This window comes from Theropithecus gelada, chromosome 16 (assembly GCF_003255815.1).
Source record: "Theropithecus gelada isolate Dixy chromosome 16, Tgel_1.0, whole genome shotgun sequence".
Classification (NCBI taxonomy): Eukaryota; Metazoa; Chordata; class Mammalia; order Primates; family Cercopithecidae; genus Theropithecus; species Theropithecus gelada.
In genome coordinates this window covers 11,477,370-11,492,742 of record NC_037684.1, presented here as the reverse complement: position 1 = coordinate 11,492,742, position 15,373 = coordinate 11,477,370, and the positions used below count along the sequence as shown (strand labels likewise).

At 44.0% G+C, this 15,373-nt stretch overlaps 2 protein-coding genes across 3 annotated transcripts in view; one reads left to right on the top strand and one right to left on the bottom strand.

Moving 5' to 3' along the window:
* The window catches only part of MYO19 (myosin XIX), a 52,837-nt gene extending 52,357 nt beyond the window's left edge, over window positions 1-480 (bottom strand). Inside the window, 1 exon segment of the mRNA XM_025361264.1 lies at window positions 456-480. The gene's annotated coding sequence lies outside the window, so the exon portion shown is untranslated.
* Window positions 481-3,035: 2,555 nt separating this feature from the next.
* Window positions 3,036-15,373, top strand: part of GGNBP2 (gametogenetin binding protein 2) — a 51,206-nt gene continuing 38,868 nt past the window's right edge. For both annotated transcript variants that reach the window (XM_025362728.1, XM_025362727.1), the window contains exons 1-3: window positions 3,036-3,245; window positions 3,774-3,972; window positions 13,590-13,670. In XM_025362728.1, the coding sequence (XP_025218513.1) occupies window positions 3,880-3,972; window positions 13,590-13,670 (174 nt within the window). In that variant the 5' untranslated portion in view covers window positions 3,036-3,245; window positions 3,774-3,879. The remainder of the gene's footprint in view (window positions 3,246-3,773; window positions 3,973-13,589; window positions 13,671-15,373) is intronic.

Below are 15,373 nucleotides of genomic sequence, written 5' to 3'. Positions count from 1 at the left end.
TTTTATTTTTTTTTTTTTTTTTTTTTTTTTGAGACGGAGTCTCGCGCTGTCGCCCGGGCTGGAGTGCAGTGGCCGGATCTCAGCTCACTGCAAGCTCCGCCTCCCGGGTTTGCGCCATTCTCCTGCCTCAGCCTCCCGAGTAGCTGGGACTACAGGTGCCCGCCACCTCGCCCGGCTAGTTTTTTGTATTTTTTAGTAGAGACGGGGTTTCACTGTGTTAGCCAAGATGGTCTCGATCTCCTGACCTCATGATCCGCCCGTCTCGGCCTCCCAAAGTGCTGGGATTACAGGCTTGAGCCACCGCGCCCGGCCGCCATGAAATAATTTTCTAAGCTTTTTCCTTGAGATATTAATTTTATTGTATTGATTGTATTATATTGTATTTGTATTGTATTGTATTGGATTGGATTGGCTTTATAGCACCCAGGCTACCTCCTTGAGAAACAGCAACTTACCTAGCAAATCCACCTTTTTCACTTTTAAGAATACATTTTCATTGAATTCCTATTTGTCCCAAAGATACTAAGTCTGCTCAGTGGACCTAACAGACAAACCCAAATTAGGGAAAGTAAGCTCAGATAGAAAGAGACTGTTGTGATCTCATTTTATTATGTTTTATGTATGTGTTTTAACACCTTTTCATAGATTTAAATCCTCAGGTGAATACTCCGTTCTTTGTTAGTACCTGGTGTGTGTTCAGTAGTCAAAGTAATGAAAATTAGCACCTATATAATGAACTTGTCATTTTTAATGTTCTTTACCAACCAGAATCCTAATAAGTTTACAAGGTTTAAAGTGGGTACATTAATTGATGTAGCCATTATAGGAGCACCTCTAGATACTGAAAGCCACAGCATTTTTTTTTTTTTTTTTTTTTGAGATGGAGTCTCACGCTGTTATCCAGGCTGGAGAGCCATGGCACAATCTTGGCTCACTGCAACCTCCACCTTCCTGGTTCAAGCGATTCTCCTGCCTCAGCCTTCTGAGTAGCTGGGATTAAAGGTAGTCGCAACTACGCCCAGCTGATTTTTGTATTTTTAGTAGAGACGGGGTTTCTCCATGTTGCCCAGGCTGGTCTCGAACTCCTGACCTCAAGTGATCCGCCCGCCTTGGCCTCCCCAGGTCTTGGGATCACGGGTGTGAGCCACCGCGCCCGGTCTGGTTTGTTTGTTTTCTTACATAAAAAGCATGATTCTCTAAAAAATGTCCAAATTTTGGCTATGTATATGAACATCGTACATACGTATTAGATTCAAGTTAATTCTCACACTCTTCTACTCTGCTAACATGGCCAGAAGACATACTTTTTTTTTTTTTGAGACGTAGTTTCGCTCTTGTCACCCAGGCTCGAGCGCAATGGCGTGATCTCAGATCATTGCAACCTTTTGCCTCCTGGGTTCAAGCGATTCTCTTGCCTCGGCCTCCCGAGTAACTGGGATAACAGGCGTGTGCCACCATGCTGGGCTAATTTTGAATTTTTAGTAGAGACTGGGTTTCACCATGTTGGTTAGGCCGGTCTCAAACTCCTGACCTCAAGTAATCCACCCACCTTGTCTCCCAAAGTGCTGGGATTACAGGTGTTAGCCACTGCTCCTGGCTCAGAAGACATAAATATTTGCCGGGAAATCACACCTTCGGGAATGAACAATGGTTCTTCGTTTATTATGTCACCGACCCTAACAATGACCACACAATGTACTAAGTCAACATGGCTAAGGGTGCACTATGGGCTTTTTGTTGTGAATCTCTAAGACTCCATGTGATAACCCAAATACTTTCTTGTTTGTTGGTTTTAAGACGGAGTTTCGCTCTTGTTGCCCAGGCTGCAGTGCAATGGTGCCATCTCGGCTCACTGCAACCTCCGCCTCCTAGGTTCAAGTGATTCTCCTGTCTCAGCCTCCCTAGTAGCTGGGATTACAGGTGCATGCCACCACGCCCGGCTAATTTTTGTATTTTTAGTAGAGACGGGGGTTTCATCATATTGGTCAGGCTGGTCTCAAACTCCTGACCTCAGGTGATCCAACCGCCTCGGCCAAAGTGCTGGGATTACAGGCGTGAGCCACCGTGCCCGACCCAAAATACTTTTAAAGGTATCACAGCTCCAGCCTATTCTAGCAGGAAATAGAGCAGTAAATGGATCTATCCTTCAGATCATCAGGACTTTCATAGGCTAAATATCTTCACAACAGACCTCCAAAACCTTCAAGGTCAGAACTGAACACACGGTGGCGAGAGCAACTGTCTTCACAGCAGTTCTGCTTCCTAGGAGACAGCCACAGGGAAAGGCCTTCGGCCAGTGCCAGTATTTCGCCCAAGGGAGTACCTGCTCACATTAACCCAGCCCAAGAAGTTCCTTTGGCCAAGACGCACACACACACCACTGTCCAGTTTTCTATTTCCCTCCAGTGTAACGACAACCACAAGCTGTCAGCACTTCACTGTTTGCGTTCCCCTCAGCGGGATCGGGATGCAGCGCCCCTGGCGAGCCGCGGTGTCAGCGCCCTTTCCTCCTCTTCCCGCCGTGGGACACGAATTCAGTGGCGTCAAGGGCCAAGATACAGAGGCCAGAGTTTGTCTCTCACCCCCCGATGCTCGTCTCCTTTTCCTCACTGCCTTCCGCCCCCTCTAATCTTGGCTCCTCACAACCTACCCAGGTCCTCTCTGGACCTCTGCCCTGAGTCAGCCCGAATCAGGCGGGCTTGCCTCGCTGAAGCAGTTCCCTTTCGAGAAGAGGCAGATTTCCCTCTACATAGACGACACCCTGACGTGGAGGGGCTTGCCCCTCGGCCCTGGGGAAGCCTTCCCGGTCCGCGGGCTGGGGCCTGAGGTTGGGCCGATCACCCCTCCTACCAGTCCTACTTCGGGTCTAGCGGAATGGCTGGGCTCGGAGGAGGGTGCAGGGCCCGCCGGCGGGACGGCCAAGACTGCCCCCTACTCTCTGGGCGCAGATTTTTCCAGCGGGGACCCCATCGCGGCCGGCCCCAGTCTCGCGAGAGGACGCGGGCCCCGCCCGGCGCCCGGCCCCGCCCGGCCCCACCTTCCCCTTGTCCCCCGCCCGCCCTCCTCCACTCCCCGCGGCGCGAGCGGCTGACTGCCCGGAGAGGAAACGGCATTCGGAGCTGCGCTCCCGCCCAGGCCGGCCCTGACGCGGGCCTCGTCAGCCGGTAACGGGGAGCAGAGGTGGGAATTAGGGAGGCGACCACGAAAACAGTGAAGGTCGGAACCGACAGCCTCCGCCGAAAAGGGTGAGGAAAGGGTTTGAGCCTCCCCCTTCTCTGGACTCCGCAGAGCCGCGCGGGGTCGACCCCTCCCAGGGGCGGGGTCGCGCTGGGCAACTGCAGTCCTGGGTCTGACTGGGCGGGGTGCGCCCAGAAATGGGGAGAAGGGGTCAGCTGGGGGCAGAGGACACCCGGGCGGCGGGCGACGGGGAGCAGGCTGTGGGGCCGAGGCCAGGGGTGGGGTCGTGGGGCCGGGACTCCTGCTCCGGGCGGGGAAGCCCCCGGGCAGGCCGGTCCCTTCCGCCTCTCCTTTGGACCCTGACTGGAGGGCGGGGGGGGGGGGGGGGGGGGGCCGGGCGGGAGAGAGGGAGGGAGCGCGGCGCGAGGGGGCGGGTCCCGGCGGCCCTGGGCGCTGATTGGCTGAGCGCGTGTGGAATCGGGTGATGGGAAACGCAGCCCGGCTCTCCCGTCCCCTCCCGCTCCGCTCCCTGCCCCCCGTGGCGAATGTGCTGCGCGGCGGCGGGTGCTTACGCTCGCGGGGTTTGGCTGTTGCAGGCAGGAGCTGGGAGGAGGCGGCAGCGGCGGCGGCAGGAGCAGCAGCGGCGGCGGCGGCGGCAGCTGGGAGGAGGTGGTGACGGTGGCAACGGCAGCGTCGGGGACGATGGCGCGACTGGTGGCAGTGTGCAGGGACGGGGAGGAGGAGTTCCCCTTCGAGAGGAGGCAGATTCCCCTCTACATAGACGACACCCTGACGGTGAGCGGGCCGGGCCGGGCTGGGCCCGCCGCTCCCCTGGCAGCTGTTTCCCCTCCTCCCCCTCCCCCAGGCCGAGCGCTGCGCACTGGAGAAAGAGTGTGTTGCAACTCCTAGGCGAGGCCTTCTCTCCAGCAGGCCCCACAAACTCGCCTTTGCAGTGGGTGGCTCGGTAACCTCTGTCGGCCGCAAGCCCAGAGCTCCGTACGCACTCCCTCTTTCCAGATGTTCCTTTTTTTGGAACCTTTTTCCTTGACCCTTTCCCTTTAGGAGACGCTGCTTTTGCCGAAGCACACGTCTCAGAGAGGGGTTGAAGGATCTTGGGCGTTTAGGGCCTACCCCTTACAGAAACCACCTACCCTCGGGGAGGCTTAATTACCTGGAAATGTCGCAGCTGCACTATCTGTGTATTTTCTGTTTTAATACTGGTAGCGCTCACCACATAAGCTTAATTACTGGGGGCAGAGTGACATGCTCGTGCACAGTCAAGATTCCACTAAAATGGTTTGATTTCGTTGTAATTAGTCTCATATTGCCTCATGCATTAAAACTCTTGAAATGATTGTACTGCTAGGCCCTGCCTCTTCAAAACGGGCTTTCTTGGCATTATTTAGTTTACAGGTGGACTTTTTTTTTTTTCCCCCAAAGGAAGCCTAATTATTGAATGTGTAAGAGTACTATAAAAAGCTGATTGCTCATCTTGAGTGTCAAGACCCAGTTCCGGGTACTTTCTTCTTTAGATTTGGTAGTGTAGCATTACCGACCCTCTCTGCCCTATGTTGCTGTACTATTTCCTTTAAAAGGAAATGGCTGAAATTTGAATTGAATCTGAACAGGAAATGAGTGCAGTTGCTTGCCACTATTTCTTAAGAAATGAAATTAACCTTTTCCGAATATCTTTTGAAATCTGCATTTTGATGATGCTGAAGCTTTGGATTATACATTTGCTTATTTCGATAAGGTGCACCTAAGTCTCTTCATCTTATCAGTATTCTTTTGCTATCAAAGGCAGTTGATCAGTTTTGTTCCTCAGTATTTTTTTTTTTGCAAATATTTACCGAAGTTTTTTCAAATTTTATGTAAAATGCAAGTCATTGTAGAGATGCCAGTCTATGCGTTTATGCTTGCTAGTCTCAATTAAGACTTGATTGAGCTGCAGTACTTTAAAAAGGATTAGAAGAGCTGTTGAATGACTTAATTTATTAGAACTTTTTAAGTGACAGCATCTACAATTATTCAAGTGCCTTTATTTTTCATGAAAAAAGGTAGAATGATTTGTTCTGACATAATGTTGATGCATTAGAAATTATTTGTGTGTCTTGATTATGATTTCTGTACTTTTTGCATTAGAAGTATAATGGACTTGTATTTTTAAATAGTTGAAACTAGCACTGTGATCAAATTAAATAATGCGTTTCTTACTTTGGACTCCAGATAGGGATTCATTTGTTGATATTTTCTCTCTTCTCGCCCCCGCCAATGTAAACACTTTTCTGAAGCATATAGTTATGATAACAGCCTTTAAGGTTTATTGTCCCAGAATGGCTTTGGAGTTTAAAAAAAAAAAAAATTCAGTGAGTTTGGATATAAGATTATTATTGGATGAATAATCATAACATAGGGAAACATATCAAAACATAGGGAAAACCAACATAAATAGGCTTTAAAAGACACTAGTTCTTGGTATATTCACAAAACTACCTTTGTGAATACAGCACATTAATACATCTATCATATAGCACTTTAAAAGGACCAACTTTTTAGGTGCTTTTATACTGTATTCTCTCCACAATGATGTGACTTTCCAAAATTTTCCACTGAAAAAGATGTAACCTTGCAATGTGGTTTAGTATGGAACTTACTTTGCACTGTATCTGGTGGTTGAATTTTGCTTTTATTGTACTGTGGACTTGTGACTAAGGCAAATAAAACTTAAGCTCACTTAATTTAAATATCTGAAAATAACATTTAGGAAAAGGTGCAGTTTTTCTTTGCTTCAGAATGGGTTTTTATCACAAAGGAATGAGTGAGACAAATATTTGTGTTGGAACTTCTGCACAGTCATTGAATGCTGGGAGTGAATGTTAGTGAAAATTTTTATCAAGGGAAACAAGTTTCTTTCAGGATATTCTACCAAATACTACTGAAAGGGAGAATCCTGAGCAAAACACCTGTTGGGAGAGAAGGGGAAAAGGGAAGAGGGAAGGAAGATACCTGTATCAAGAGTTTTATGCTCTGCACTGTTCCTTTGATGGATGGCAGCGGTGGCCTGAAGTTAACTTTAGGTTTTGTCTTTGTCCCTAGGGTCTGTAGGTAATGCACTGAGGAAACATTTTTTGAACTTACTTCAAATAGTAGTCTTAGGATTTTGATAGTAGCTGAATGTTGCAATATAGTAACAATGTTTACAGTCAGTTGCAGACTTTATCATTTTAGTAGGGATGCTGAAACTCTACCCTTAGTTAAACTGGCAATTGTAACTTGGACTTGTAAAATGAAATTAACAAGCTTGTACGTAAAGAAGTAGCCTTAGGCCGGGTGCGGTGGCTCACGCCTGTAATCCCGGCACTTTGGGAGGCTGAGGCGGGTGGATTACTAGAGGTCAGGAATTCAAGACCAGCCTGACCAACATGGTGAAACCCCGTCTCTACTAAAAATAAAAAAATTAGCCAGGCATAGTGGTGCGTGCCTGTAATCCTAGCTACTCAGGAGGCTGAAGCAGGAGAATCCCTTGAACCCAGGAGGCAGAGGTTGCGGTAAGCCAAGATCGCGCCACTGCATTCCAGCCTGGGCAACAAGAGCAGGACTCTGTCTCAAGAAAAAAAAAAAAAAAAAAAAGTAGCCTTAGGCCCGGTGCTGTGGCTCAAGCCTGTAATCCTAGCACTTTGAGAGGCCGAGGTGGGCGAATTGCCTGAGCTCAGGAGTTTGAGACCAGCCTGGGAAACATGGTGAAAACGCGTATCTACTAAAATAGAAAAAAATCAGCGGGTGTGGTGGAGTGCACCTGTATACCCAGCTACTGATGAGGCTGAGGCAAGAGAATTGATTGAACCCCCAGAGGCAGAGGTTGCAGTGAGCCGAGATCGTGCCACTGCACTCCAGCCTGGGAGACAAAGTGAAACTCTTTCAAAAAAAAAAAAAAAAAGCCTCTTCTTTTATGTGATATGTTGTATCCACATTTAGAAGATTCCCATGGTAGTTCTGTGAGTTTGAACACTTGAGTATAAGATAGGGCTGATGTAGGTGTATTTGAGAAAATCCCAAATAAGTTGGTGGAATGGTGAAATATTTAAGAAAGTTTTATACTCTGTAGCTAAAATGTTCAGTGTTACTACAATTATAAAATAATAGATAAGAATGCAGATTTGATTTTAGAGAAGTCTTTGAAGAATTAATTTTCTTTTTGTTGTTGTTGTTGAGATGGAGTCTCACACTGTTTCCCGGGCTGGAGTGCAGTGGCACGATCTCGGCTCACTGCAAGCTCCGCCTCCCGGGTTCATGCCATTCTCCTGCCTCAGCCTCCCGAGTTGCTGGGACTACAGGCGCCCACCACCACGCCAAGCTAATTTTTTGTATTTTTTTTAGTAGAGATGGGGTTTTACCGTGTTAGCCAGGATGGTCTGGAGCTCCTGACCTCATGATCCACCCACCTCAGCCTCCCAAAGTGCAGGGATTATAGGCGTGAGCCACTGCGCCCGGCCTTTTTTTTTTTTTTTGGAGACAGTCTCGCTCTGTCGCCCAGGCTGGAGTACAGTGGCATGCTCTCGGCTCACTGCAACCTCTGCCTCTCGGGTTCAAGTGATTCTCCTGCCTCAGTCACCTGAGTAGCTGGGATTACAGGCGCATGCCACCACGCCTGTCTGATTTTTTTGTATTTTTAGAAGAGATGGGGTTTCCCTATGTTGGCCAGGCCGGTCTCGAACTCGTGACCTCAGGTGATCTGTCCATCTTGGCCTCCCAAAGTGCTGGGATTACAGGCATGAGCCACCACACCCAGCCAAAATATATATTCCTTCTAAAATCTTGAAAAATAACTACAAAGCAATTACCCTTAGTCATACTTCTCAGGGATAAGCAGCATTTGGTATAATTTCAGTCCTAGACACACACATAGATACAGAGTTAATATATTTTCTGTAACATTTTTTGTCATGATTTATTTCACTAAATGTAATTTTGAAAACACTTTTCCTTGTCATTTTTAAACATTTTTAATGGCCGTGTAATATTCTGTTGTATGACATTCCGTAATTATTTTTCCACTGTTGGGCATGGAGGTTGTTCTAGTTTTTGCTATGAATAAACTGTAAGAACATAAATAATGCAAAAATCTTTGCATTAAAATGTTTTCTCAGGCTTTTGGAAGTGGAATTACTGGATCAAAGGATAAGAACCTTTTGTAAAGTTCCAGGTACATATTGTCAGATTGCTACAATATTTCTTTTCTTTCTTTTTTTTGAGATGGAGTCTTACTCTGTCACCTAGGCTGGAGTGCAGTGGCATGATCTTGGCTCACTACAACCTCCGCCTTCCAGGGTCAGGCGATTCTTGTGCCTCAGCCTCCTGAGTAGCTGGAATTACAGGCACCTGCCACCTTGCCTGGCTAATTTTTGTATTTTTAGTAGAGACGAGGCTTCACCATTTTGGCCAGGCTAGTCTGGTCTTGAACTCCTGACCTCAAGTGATCCACGTGCTTCAGCCTCCCAAAGTGCTGGGATTACAGGCATGAACCACTGCTCCCGGCCAGATTGTTACCATATTTCTGCATCGCAGTTTACTCTCCTGATTTAAACCAATCTAAATAGACTACTCTGATAAGAGTTTGGGTTTTTTTTTTTTCTTTTTGTTCTTGTTTCCATGTACAGCGTTAATCTGATAAGAGTTCTTGATGTCTTACACTTTAAAAGATAATAAATGATAGCATATCCACTTGGGAATTAAATGTTTTATGATTGTTGAAAGTTTAGCATTTAATGTTTTCTTTCAACTGTAACAGTTAATTTTACTGAGGGTGATAGATGTTACAAATAGCTGTGTGGATGAAGAAGTAAAAGAGTAAAACCAAAATGACAGTGATTTTAATAAATGCAAACTCAGTATATTGTTGGTTAGAACTTGTGAGAATGCGCTAAAAACAGATTTTTTTTTGTGGTCAGGAGAAACCAGGACAGATACTTAAGAATGAAAGTGGGTAATGGATTCAATAAACTTTATAAAGCAGTAATTGCAGCACAATGACTTGTTCTATTTGTGGCTAGCTATGGGTAGGGAACCTCTTCATGAAGCTGAATGCTAATGATGCCTCTATAAAGCCACACCTGAAATACTTTACAGGACTGTCTTCCTTTAGGTAACCTAGAATCTCAAGATTAAGTTAAGGAAGTGGTTTTAAAGAGTGAAGAACAAATTGTGCTACTAGCCTCTTTGCCTTCCCCTTTTTATTTTCATCTCTTAAAACATTTAACACCGTATAGTGATTGGCCAGAAAACAGTAAGGTAAAAAGCCATTGTCCTAAGTGTTTGAAAGGCAAGGACAGAGTAATTATTTAGTATGAGTGCATTGTCTGTAGCCAGAGTGGTGAGTAAATGCAAGAGCAAATTTAGGAGTATGTAAGCTGATGAAACCGGGAAAGACAGAAATAAATTAGATCTTAGTATTTTCGATACTAATTAGGTTAAAATGAAATGATTTGAAATGAGTTTTGTTTTTAAAAATACTTAACTGTTCTTTGTTGACTTTTTTTTTTTTGAGATGGAGTTTTGCTCTTGCTGCCCAGGCTAGTGTGCAATGGCACGATCTCGGCTCACCACAACCTCCGCCTCCCGGTTTAAGTAATTATCCTGTCTCAGCCTCCTGAGTAGCTGGGATTACAGGCATGTGCCACCACAGCTAATTTTTTTTGTATTTTTAGTAGAGAGAGGGTTTCTCCACGTTGGTCAGGCTGGTCTCGAGCTCACGACCTCAGGTGGTCCACCCGCCTCGGCCTCCCAAAGTGTTGGGGTTACAGGTGTGAGCCATCAGCTTCTTTACTGACTTTTTAAAAATAATTCCTAAATCAGGTATTATCCATATAATTAAAATATTTTAGACTGGGCACGGTGGCTTACGCCTGTCATCCCAGCACTTTTGGAGGCCTCGGAGGGTGGATCACCTGGGGTCAGGAGTTCGGGACCAGCCTGGCCAGTATGGTAAAACCCCATCTGTACTAAAAATACAAAATTAGCTGGGCGTGGTGGTATGCCTGTAATCCCAGCTACTTGGGAGGCTGAGGTGGGAGAATTGCTTAAACTTGGGAGGCAGAGGCTGCAGTGAGTGGAGATTGAGCTGTTACACTCCAGCCTAGACAACAGAGTGAGACCCTGTCTCAAAAAAAAAAAAATTTTACAAATCAGCTCGCAGTTATCAGTATTATTAGGTGTGGTCTTTGACCTCTGTTTCAATTTTTAAAACAGTTGATCAGAATAAAAATACATACTGAGTCAGAATTTAGATTTTGCCTAAGAACCAGACTGGAGAGACTTTGATTTAGTTAAATAAGGAATATTTGTTTCTTAAATTGATAGCTTTGATCTTTAAACACTATAGATGACTGTCATTTTTTTTTTATTATGGCTGTTGGTATGTGGCGAAATGGTGTATATTTTTATCAAGCAAGTGAAAATATAAATCAAGGTATTAGTTGCTTAAATGGTAGGTTTGGAGTGACCTGCAATATTCTGTTGAATTACATGGTTTCAAAAGTTTATACATTTTTAATGACTTGACAGTTAAATTTCTTTGTGTCTTAAACCTTTTGATGATTCCAGAAAATACGAGTTAATTGAACTATTAACTATTTCATTGCTTTTATTGTAATAGTTTTCTGGACCAGGATTTCCAATACCAGGATTATTATTGTTATTTTTTAAAATTGGAGTAGACCATGTTAAATAGAATACATACAATAGGCAGTATAGATCATTAGATATTTTGCTCATTTCAGTCATCGTCACCAGATCATTTATTTTTTATTTTTATTTTTATTTTTTTTGAGACGGAGTCTCGCTCTGTCGCCCAGGCTGGAGTGCGGTGGCCGGATCTCAGCTCACTGCAAGCTCCGCCTCCCGGGTTTACGCCATTCTCCTGCCTCAGCCTCCCGAGTAGCTGGGACTACAGGAGCTCGCCACCTCGCCCGGCTAGTTTTTTTTTTTGTATTTTTTAGTAGAGACGGGGTTTCACCGTGTTAGCCAGGATGGTCTCGATCTCCTGACCTCGTGATCTGCCCGTCTCGGCCTCCCAAAGTGCTGGAATTACAGGCTTGAGCCACCGCGCCTGGCCACCAGATCATTTATTACTACAGCATTAAAATAGACCATTGACTTCAGTTTTGCTTTGTACTGTTGATAGAGATAATGTATTAAAGTGCTTATAACGATGTCTAGTACATATGAAGTGTCTTTATTATTACTTATTGCTACCTGCTTTTGGAGGTGTTAATGAGAAGACTAAGAAGGAAAACTAGAAACAAGATGTCAGGGTTGATAAACTTGAAAATTAGATGATTGACGTTTGGACATTTCATCTGTATATATGGAAGAAAAAACTTCCAGAATGGTAAAAGCTATTGAAATGGGCTGGGCGAGGTGACTCACGCTTGTAATCCCAGCACTTTGGGAGACCGAGGCGGGCAGGTTGCCTGAGCTTGGGAGTTTGAAACCAGCCTGGGGAACATGGCAAAACCCTGTTTCTACTAAAAATACAAAAAATTAGCCATGCTTGGTGGCAGGTGCCTGTAATCTCAGCTACTCAGGAGGCTGAGGCAGGAGAATTGCTTGAACCTGGGAGGCTGAGGTTGCAGTGAGCCAAGATTGCGCCACTGCACTCCAGCCTGGGTGACAGAGCGAGACTCTGTCTCAAAAAAAAAAAAAAAAAAAAAAAGAAATGGAAGCATGTCTCTGAACATGATATAGTGAATATAGAATTGGAAGCAAGGAGCATTAACTCTTCCCCCCGTAATATATAGTATATATGCATTGTAATATATTTGGGAAATACAGGAACACATGTAGAAAAAGTTGTCTTACTACCTAGAGATAACCACATATAATGTGTTTTCTTTTTTTGAAAGATAAAGTATACACACTAAAAATGTTGTACATGCAGTCTGAAGTAAGTTAATATTTGTGTCATAGTCCATCTTCTTAGTATCTGTTTCCTTACTTCATGTATCTCATATTCCTCCCTTATCACATCAAGAAAAACTCTTAAATCTATTGCTTACATTTGACTTGGCTGTTAATGAGGCCTCATTTTGTTCTTAGAACAAGCATATTTTAAATTTCTCTAATATGGGAAGAAAGGTATGGTCACATCCATTAAAGAAGCAAGTCTTTGGTTCTGGCTGGGGAAGGAAGTGATGTTTTTAAGACCACATTCAACTGAGGAATATTTTGTTTTTGCCTTAAGTGGGTCTTTTTGTTTTGACTTCACTCTGGTTTTGTGGGAGTTTGTGGTCCTTGTTATGTGGAAATAGTTGGTCCTAGTACAATATGTTTGATCTTTAACAATGTTTTAGTTAAGATATACATATGTTACTTAACATTGTTTTGAAGGCATATCTTTTTCCCCCACATTTTAATACCTGAAATCAGGATGCTGCTTTAATTTGATGACATAGTAAAAATGGCTTGTAGTGATACATAATTGTGGTACTACTTAAAATCTGTGGTATGACAGCAGATCAGTAAAATGTACTAATTACAGATTCCCATTATGTGACATGCCGAAGCCTCCTTAAGCTTCATATGCCTTCCTATGGTAGTGAATTTTGATAATTGAATAAGTATATCAACGTGTCCTTTTTATTCATAATTAGAGCAAACATTTACTATGTGCCAGGCACTGTTCTGGCTGGGCACAGTGGCTCACGCTTGTAATCCTGGTACTTTGGGCGGCTGAGGTCAGGAGTTCGAGACCAACCTGGCCAACATGGTGAAACCCCGTCTCTACTAAAAATACAAAAATTAGCTGGGCATGGTGTTGGGTGCCTGTAATCCTAGTTACTCAGGAGGCTGAGGCAGGAGAATTGCTTGAACCCAGGAGGTGGAGGTTGTGATGAGTTGAAATCATGCCACTGCACTCCAGCCTAGGTGATGGAGCAAGACTCTGTCTCAAAAAAAGGATCGGATTTTTTTTTTTTTTTTTTTTTTTGACAGAGTTTCACTGTTGTCCAGGCTGGAGTGCAGTGGCACGATTTCGGCTCACTGCAACCTCCGCCGCCCGGGTTCAAGCAATTCTCCTGGCTCAGCCTCCCAAGTAGCTGGGATTACAGGCATGCACCACCAAACCCGGCTAATTTTGTATATTTAATAGAGACGGGGTTTCTCCATGTTGGTCAGGCTGGTCTTGAACTCCCGACCTCAGGTGATCCGCCTGCCCCCTCCACCCCCGGCCTCCCAGAGTGCTGGGATTACAGGCTTGAGCCACTGCACTGGGCCATGTACTCGGATTTTAAAAAAAATTTTGAGGGGCAGGGTTGGGTGCAAATCTGGCTTTCAGGGATCTATTTCTGGAGTTTGTAGGCTGTATCCTGTTTTCAGAGGGGTAAAATAATTGATTTCTGTTCTGTTTGCATTTTAAGATGGTGATGGAATTTCCTGACAATGTGTTAAATCTCGATGGACATCAGAATAATGGTGCACAGCTAAAGCAGTTCATTCAGGTAATAGTTTTTTCAATCAGTGTTTTTTTTTGTTTGTTTTTTGTTTTGTATTTATGTATACTTATGTATGTATGTTTTTTATTTTAATTTCTTTAAAAATTGTTAACAGGCTGGGTGCAATGGCTCATGTCTATAATCCTGGTAATTTGGGAGTCTGAGGCCTGTAGATCACTTGAGCCCAGGAGTCAAGACCAGCTTGGGGAACATGGCAAGACCCCATCTCTTGGCATGAGTCTGGGGTTTACATTTCTTCTCTCCTGAGTCTTCCCTTGGGTCTGCATGTGCGGTGGCCTGCCAGCACTTGGAAGAGGCCGCATATCCATTGTGTTTGCTGGAGTGGTGCACATGCTCATTTGAGGCGTTTTTCTCTTATCAGTGGACTGTTCCAGAGGAAAGTAAAAAACTAGTTAACCTCAATCAGTGTTTTTAATGGTGTATGCGTATTTTAAAGACTCATTTAAAATTTAGCTGTATTAGTTTTATATAGGGTTCTCTAGGTCTTAATATTGCACTGAAATTGCTCTTTTACCATTGCTGTAGTAAGCATACATATTTACCTACCTGATTTATGTAACTGCCATGTGAAAAAGAATTGGTGGTGATGTGTTAATATTTTACATGTCCATAAGACTTTAATTTTAATACCAGGCCATCTTTCCTAGTTTTTAAAAGATAAGGTATATAATTTTTCATTAAAAACTTGTTGGTTTTCTGCTGTAGTAATTGTTTTGTTGAGACAAAATAATCCTATATTAGAACTTTCTGATGTTTATTTAATTCCTGAGGAATATAGTACTTTATAAATACACTTAAATGCAATATACAGTTATCCCTCAGTATCTGTGGGGGATAGTTCAAGGATCCCTATGCAAACCAAAATCCACAATGCTCAAGTCCCTTATAGAAAATGGTGTAGTAAGGGCTGGGCATGGTGGCTCATGCCTGTAATCCCAGCACTTTGGGAGGCCAAGGCAGGTGGATCACTTGAGTTCAGTAGTTGGGCAACATGGCAAAACCCTGTCTCTACAGAAAATGCAAAAACGTTGGGCGGACATGGTGGCATGTGCTTGGGGTCCCAGCTATTCAGTAGGCTCAAGTGGGAGGATCTCTTGAGCCCAGGAGGCAGAGGTTATAGTCACCTGAGATCGCATCACTGCACTCCAGCCTGGGCAATAGAGTGAGACCTTGTCTCAGAAAAAAATAAGATGTATATTTGCATATAACCTCTGCACATCCTCCCATATACTTTAAAGCATATTTTGATTACCTATGGTACCTAATACAATGTAAATGCTGTGTAAATAGTAGTTATACTGCATCATTTAGGGAATAATGACAAGGAAGAAAAGTCTGTACGTGTTTAGTACAGATGCCACCATCCTTTTTTTCCCCTCAAATATTTTCAATCCTTGGTTGGTTAAATTCACAGATGTAGAACCCGTGGATACAGAGGGCTGACTATAATTAAGATATTGGAAGATGACTTATTAGTTTACTTCAGAACTCTTATTTCTACTTTTAGAGAAAACTTTGAATGGAAGGGTAATGGTAAATGTGAGAAAATGCTTCTTGGGAATTATCCTACTTTCCTATCTGTTTTTGGTAAATCTGGAAGTGTTAACTGCAGTTAACTATAACTCTGTCAGGTAGAAGTTACTTACTAGAGTTTGCTCATTTATCTGCAACAGTAGCTCTCAGTTATT